This window comes from Marmota flaviventris, chromosome 7 (assembly GCF_047511675.1).
Source record: "Marmota flaviventris isolate mMarFla1 chromosome 7, mMarFla1.hap1, whole genome shotgun sequence".
Taxonomy (NCBI): Eukaryota; Metazoa; Chordata; class Mammalia; order Rodentia; family Sciuridae; genus Marmota; species Marmota flaviventris.
The window spans coordinates 9571837-9579060 of NC_092504.1; the positions used below are offsets into that span (position 1 = coordinate 9571837).

The following is a 7224-nucleotide window of genomic DNA, read 5'->3' on the forward strand; positions in this document are numbered from 1 at the left end:
CTACAAGGTTGAAGCCTCAGAGCTCCTTTGGCAGCAGGCTGGGCTCCAGCACCAGTCTATTTTGCTTCCCCCTAAAGAGTGCTGCCCCATGCCCCCTGATTGTCCTTTGGAGCCTAGGGCCTCCTCCACTACTTTCCAGGTTTCTGGGAAATATCTGATTCTTCCTATAGCTTATGCTCTGTTGGTGATGGCTTTCCCTTGAGCAAAGCAGGAGGCTTTCTATAAGTGGGCTGAATTCTGTGGACTTTGCAGGTGGAGGACAGATTCTACATTTTCCTCCATACATAACATCAACAGAAACTTGGGTAGAGAAGAGTGGATGTTCAGCTGTCGGTAGAGAGGTCTGGTGGCTGGTCAGGAAATTAGAGTCACAGGACCCTTTCCTGGAGGGAGGTCTGCCAGTGTGGGATGAGGTTCTATTTCTCTGCAGTATTGGCCTGTCATTGCCAGGCTTTGCTCCAGAGGCCCCCTCCCTCTGACAGGAGGGGACCGGGAACTAGGACCAATACTTCATCCTTCACTCCTCAAAAACCCCAACAGGCCACTCCTCCAGCCAACCCAGTCTCTTTAGGTTCATGTCACCGGACACTACTGAGTCACTGCTTGGAGGTGTCAGGACATAGTGTTGGAGACCATTTCCCACTGTCTCCAATGACATTAGATTAGCCATCACCCTCTCCCCTTTCTCAGTGTGGAGGTCATGCAAGGATGCAGAGATTCACTACAGCCAGTAAGCCATTTGTTTTTGAAAATAGAATCCAACCTCAACTCTGCGATATCCCTGTATAACCAAACATTCTATAGAGAGGCACAGAAACCTAAGCTCTTGGAATGGGACAAAGTTTGAGATAAATGAGGCCAGCAGACCCAAGTGCCTTCCTTTCTCTCCCCACCCCCACACACACCAGTGACATTTGACAGCTATTGATACCAAACTTGCTGCCAGAGTGAGATCTGTGAGTCAACCTTGATCCTTGGGACTCCTTTCAGCCCCAGTCATAGTGAATTCTGTCTCCTTTCCCAGCTATTCCCCTTGCCTTGGTTTATCTATCTGTAAAGTGGGCAGGTGAGTCCTGAAGATCCCCCAAGGCCAACTCTAATGCTCACTAAAAGACAAATGGACAGAAGGATGAAGAAGAGGAAGAACTCAGGCTCAAGTTGCAACTCTGATTGCTCTGAGACAGGCCTCCAGGAGGAAAAGAGGGCTTGGAGCAGCACGTCAGAGAGTAGTGAAGAGCCCCTGGAGCAGTCAGCAGGGTGTCTGGAGCAGGGCTGTTTTCCAACTAAAAAGGGGAGTGGGTAGGAAAGGGTGGGAAAAAGAAATAAAGTAATGCCAGTAATGCCGTAATTTCCAACAGAAATCGCATCTGAAGCCTAAGACGCGGGTAAAGACACCGGTCTTGGGTCTGGAAATGAGGTAGGAAATCTTCCTAGATCTAGCAAGATTCAGAGGTTGCTTCGGACTCCCGACCTCAGAGCAGTCCCGGGGCAACTGGAAGGGAAATTGCTACAATCCTGATCAAACTGAATTCTCTTGAGTCTTTCACCCGGCTGCTCCAGTTAGCCCAATAGGGCCGGCCCAGGCCGGGATTGCTGGAGTGGGAGAGGGAGAGAAGGGGCGCCGCCCCACCCGGTTGGGATGCTAAGGGAAGGCTGGTGTGCGGGACGAGGGAGCTGGGGGGTGGGGGTGCGACCCTGGAACTTCGTTCCTTTTTCTCTTTGAAACTTCCCGATTGTTTCACCTACAAAATTTCCCTCTTGGCACGCAGCAACAAACTACTGCCATTTTCAGAGAGAGCGAGAAAAAGAGAAAATCAATCTCCCCTTCCTAAAAACCCACATTAAACGGAGCTCTCTAGGGAAAGAAAAGGAGGAGATTGTAACGTTATCGGAAACGTTCCAACTTTCTACAAGGAAAATGCATTTATGATTAATTATAAAATCAAAGTGTAATTTTAAAATATTTCAAAAAGAAAATGATTGCAGGAACCATCTGGAAGGTCGTTGGGCTTGCAAGGGAGAGGGCGGGGTATGCATTTTCTGAGGCCCTTTGCCTTTCACTTTTCGCTGTTCCCGGAAGGGGAAATCTTTTGGTAAAGCACTGGTCGCCACGCTCCTCCTCCGCTGGTACGAAGAGTTGAGGGACTCTTTGCTGCGGCCTTCCCAATAGGCAGGGAGGCCGGGAGGCTGGGGAAGATTGTGGCTAGGGAATGGCGCAAATCAGCCTTTTCCCTCCAGGTGAAGTTGAAAGAAGCCGAGGCCTGGATTTCCGTGTTTCCGGGCTCTGGAGCACCGAATCGAGGCCTGGGCGCCTGCAATGTGGCATTAACTCTTCCTCGCTCGCCCCGGACCTTGCGGGAGGGCGGAGCTGAGACAAGCATTTTGCTGTGGTGAGTTGGGTATTGGGGAGTCTGGAACGCCAGAGGGGCCTGTCCATCTGTAACGTGGAGTAATAAATAAACCTCGCCCAGCCCATCTTCTGCTCCCCCAATGGATTTCGGTACAGGGAAAAACGACGACATGTCATTGAAGGGGCAGAAGCGCTTTGAAACACCATAGAGCACTATTTGCTCCCAGCAGAAAAAAATGCCCAAGGTGCTCCTTCCCTGGAGAATTGGTTCAGAATTTCAAGCTGGAGTGTTTACTAGCCCGTTTTGGGAATGAAATAAAAACTGGATCACTAAAGAGAAATGCTCCGAAAATCGAAAGCAAACAGGATAGCGGAGGACTCGAAAAATGTCCCCAGATTAGAGAAGGGCGTGGAAATTGGCTGTGGGTTCAACTATGCCCTGGAGAAAACAAGGATTCCTAGAATTGGCTAGGGGATTCAGTGGGATTCACCCGTGACTCCTACAACCCCCCAAAGTGGCGATTCCCTGAGCTGTATGGGTTCAAGCCCTTCCTGCACGATGGGGGCCGCTCCTGGGGAGGCAAGACGTCCCCAGTCCAAAAGGAAAAAGAGTCTGGGGACGTGAGCTCCAGCCACTTCCAACCCGCATTGTTGGTTCCCCCAAAGCCAAAGCCGCACGGAGAGTTTCAGAGAAAACACAGCGTCAAGGAGGGCAAGTTAAACTAAAAGTTTATAAATAAAAAAAAAATACAGCGAATAGTTTCCAAACTTCACAAATCTTTTTAAAGATAATACTCTAGTTGAGTGCACAGTGCCCTTAAGGAGGCGAAAAGCGGCGAGGTTGACCAGACAGGTAGGATCACCTGTCTTAGGAAGAGGTGAGGAATAAAAAGGGGAGTCCCGAGCCAGAGCGCAGAAATCCCGAGGGGGTCTGGTAGAAACCAAGGGCCAGGCGGCTGGACTGCGGAGGATGCCGTGGGAAGGCTGGCCGGGGATATTCACATTGAATACAAAAATAACCGTTATTTGATTACAAACAACTGAAAAGTGCTACAAGTCTTAACCTCCTTTGAAAAATAAAAAGAAATAAAGGCAAGTTTCTGCGAAAGGCAGCTCTGGGTGTGCTCTCCTCTCATTGGGGGCTCCCACGCACTCCCCATTTGGGCGCGGCCCTGAACTTCGTTGGGAAAGGGAAGTGTGGGGGCTTCCTGACCTGCCCCACGCTTAGAGGTTCCTTTTCTTACATTCAGCACCCTATAGGGCACCCCTGTCCGTGCTCTGGAGGGATGGGCGGAGGCCCCCCAAACCAAACCCTTCACAGTTCAAATCACCCCCTGGCCTGGGGCAGCCAGGCTTCCGCACTCCTTTGTCACAAATGCAATTTTCAAAAATAAGAGATATGTAGATACACATAGATCGGTAGCATGGATACCATGAACTAGTGTGGCCTAGCGCACGAAGCTCTCGGCAGGCCTGAATTTCCGGGGATTCAGGCTATGTGGTCTCCACGAGTCCTCTCTGCTCCGGGGAAACACCATCCCCAGGCGAACACAATCCAAATCCGAATCCAAATCCACAGTCGTGGTAATAAATAGTGTCCCGGGGCTTACAGGCAGGTGAGGGACAAGCAGGGCTCCTAGGCCATGGGGTGACTCTGTTCAAATTAGAAAAAAAGGCGCCCCCTCTGGGCTGACTTAGTTCAGGTCACACGTGTTGACTGGCGGAGCCAGAGCTGGACTTGATCTGGCACTTGCCCCTTGGGCTGAGCGCCCCTGCACAGCTGTCGGCGGAGGTCCGCGCTAGGGCGCAGGAATCACTGGGCGATTCCAGGCGGCTCACTGGGTGCCTGCAGCGGCGGCGCACGTGGAGAGCGCCCAGCCCGGGAGGCAGTAGTAAGGGTAATAGTAGGAGGGCTGAAGTGGCAGAAGCGAAGGTGGCCTCAGCACCTCGCCCGGCAAATACTGTCTCTGGTCGTCACGCACCAACACCTTTACTGCCACCTTCTTGGCTGCGGGCGCCGAGGCCAGCAGGTCGGCGGCCATCTGCCGGCGCTTGGTCTTGTAGCGACGGTTCTGGAACCAAATCTTCACCTGAGTCTCAGTGAGCTTCAGTGACGCTGCCAGGTCAGCGCGTTCGGGCCCGGACAGGTAGCGCTGGTGGTTAAAACGACGTTCCAGCTCGAAGACTTGCGCATGGGAGAAAGCGGCCCGGGAGCGCTTCTTTCGGGGTTTGGGCGCCGCGGGCTCTTCCTCCTCCTCCGCGCCGCCCGCCGGCCCGCCGCTGCCTCCGCCGCCCGCCCCGCTGCACAGCCCTGGCAAGCGGGCACCTCCGGGGCCAACACCCTCATCCTCTGCTCTCGGGCTGCGGTCGCCTGCAGACCCCGAAGGAAACAAAAACAAGAGGCCGTCACATTGATGAGATTATGTGCGTGTACGAATATGCCACTATGAACCACACTATTCTATTATGCACTAGTAAAAAAAAAAAATAAACAAGAGAATGACAGAGTGGCAGAGTGAGTCTGGGTTTCAACTGCAGGGGCCAACCAGACTAGTTGGGGCCGGAAATACACTTTGATCCCACCAAAACGGAGGTGAATCCATGGGCTCCGGACCCATGTCTCAGAAGCCTATCCCATCCGCTTCTCGCATCTAGGCCTCTTCTGGTGAGGGTAAAGGAATCAGCAACTGTGCCAGCGCTGGGTTTCCCGTGCACTCTGAGCTCCAGGTTCCCCTTAGTAACGTGTCCCCTTAGTAACGTGGGACGCTGGGCCTGAGCATCCCTGCAAGCCCTCAGCTCTCAGCATCGAGACTTGGAGGTCTATGCTGCGTTTCTGTGTTCCTCCTCGGGCTCACCGCCTCCCCACACTCACACTCACAAATGTGTGTTGTCACAGCACACACGCATTGGCTACACGTAAAGGGAATGTCGGGGGAACAGAGCTTGGAACCAGAGGTAAGTGGACTGTTCTTCCCCGACTGCTTTGGATTGCAGCGCCAAGACTTAGGTGGGTTTTCCGACTCTCTTCCCGAGAAAATGAGAAGAGGGATTGAGTGGTGCAGCGAGGTGTCTTTCCCTGGCTCCGGTCCTAAGTTTCTTCTCCCTGGAGCACCCCAGTACAGTGGTCTACTGTGCTTGCCTGTTTTGAGCCAGGCTAGGCCTACAGTAGCTTGCACCGGGGTCAACTTCACACCAAGAAATGTTTCAGCTTCTGGCTGAGGAGTCTCCTCTCCTGGGTGCCTTAGTTCTGACCTCAAATTCACCCTCTCCCTTCAGGTGGCTACTGAGTTTGCTCCCAGCTCCTGCTCTCCCATCCCTAGGGCTGAAAAACTAAACCAGCCTTTTTCCCCCAAAGCCCCTCTTTCTTTACGTCCTGGGCTCTGGCCCACTTGGAGGTGTCCTTCACAACTTATTCGTATTAGGTATAGGTTGAGTCATGGGATATCCAGACGTTAGGGTATTGGGCCACCGCCAGATCACTGTCTACCTGAGGTCTCTGGTCCCCTTTTGCTGACTTTGAGGATTTGTGGACAGACACAGCTAAGGCACTGACGATGAACTCCGCCGAACTCTCCCAGCGCGGAATGCAACTGTTCACTTCCAACCCGGCCCAGGGCACACTGCCTCGAGGAAGCAGGGCTTTGAGGAGTTCCTCAACCTCTGGGGGTTCCAGTTCCCAGAGGGTCAGGGAAGTCCTCGCCAATGTGCAGAACCTTGGGACCTGGCCAGAAGCTGAGCCCCCAGGCTCAGTTTGCCGCAGCAGGCCCACCCTACTCCCCATGGTGACCTCCTTGTTCAGCCCCCTTTCCCCAAAGCCAGCAGACCTGAAACGCTGGCTGACATCTCGCTGTCGCTCCGGCCCGCGGCTTCCTCCTCCAGGTCTTTGGCGGCGTGCAACTCGCAGACCGGCTGGTCGAGGCCCAGGGTCCCCCCGGCCACGCCGGCCCCGCTGGCTGCCGGCACGTCCGCGCAGCGCCGCCGGTTCTCGTTGTCCTCGCTGAGAGCAGAGTCCGAGTCCCAGCCTCCCGGGGTCTCCGCAGTCTGCCCCGCAGCTGTTCTGGCCCGGGCAGGAGACGCTAGCAGTGAGTCCTCGGCGCCCCCCAGCGAACCCGCGTCCGTCTCCCCAAAGAGCCGCCAGCAACAGACAGCGGGCGCTGCGGCCACCGCCACCGCGGTGCTCCCAGGCGCCGAGCGCCCCTCTGGCACTGCTACCCCGCCGCGCTCCTCTTTCTTGTTGAGGATCGCCTGGATGGAAAAGGGCGTCAAGGTGTTGGCGCCGCGCACAGCCATCTGCGCCGCTGGCCGGAGCGGGCGGCCGGCCGGGCGGGCAGCTGGGGCGCGGGGCAGCTCCGAGCCAGACAGAGGACGCCAGCAACCCGAGCGCGAGTGAGCCGGGGGCGCCAGGCCCTCGCAGCCCACTACTGCGCAGCTCTGCAGCCCCCGCCCCCCTCTATCCAGGATCTGCTCCGACCCTCGCCCCCACCTCCGAGGCCCACCCCGCCTGGAGACCCCCGCCCCCTGAATCCAGCGCCAGACGCTCTCCTTTCCCCGCTCAGCTGGATTATCTCATCGCCTATCGCCCTTAGGGGCGGGCCAGGGTTTGCCCCCTCCGAGGAAGTTGGGGAGAATTGGTGGGGGCCCCTCCGCAGCTTCAGTCCCTAGTTCCGCCGGGGCGCACGGCCCAAGTCACTTTTCCTTAGCGCCTCTGTCTCTTCCCCGCCTGCAGGATCGCGCTCCTGGTCGGTCCTCCCTCTTCCCCGCTGGGCTGGCTCTTCCGGAGCCCACCCCCCTGGCGCGGCGGCGGCGGCGGCGGCGGCCTCTGGATTCCGAGAGGAGCGGGGCACCTTTTTACCCTCCGCCCTGGTTTTATCTGT

At 55.8% G+C, this 7224-nt stretch overlaps 1 protein-coding gene across 1 annotated transcript; it reads right to left on the minus strand.

The window, feature by feature from the left end:
• Positions 1-4185: 4185 nt before the first annotated feature.
• On the minus strand, positions 4186-6640 carry Nkx3-2 (NK3 homeobox 2). The gene is made up of 2 exons (XM_027935943.2): positions 6175-6640; positions 4186-4721 (listed from the first exon to the last, which is right to left on the minus strand). The coding sequence occupies exons 1-2, from the start codon at positions 6638-6640 to the stop codon at positions 4186-4188; spliced, it is 1002 nt and encodes a 333-aa protein (XP_027791744.1).
• Between the last annotated feature and the right edge of the window lie 584 nt (positions 6641-7224).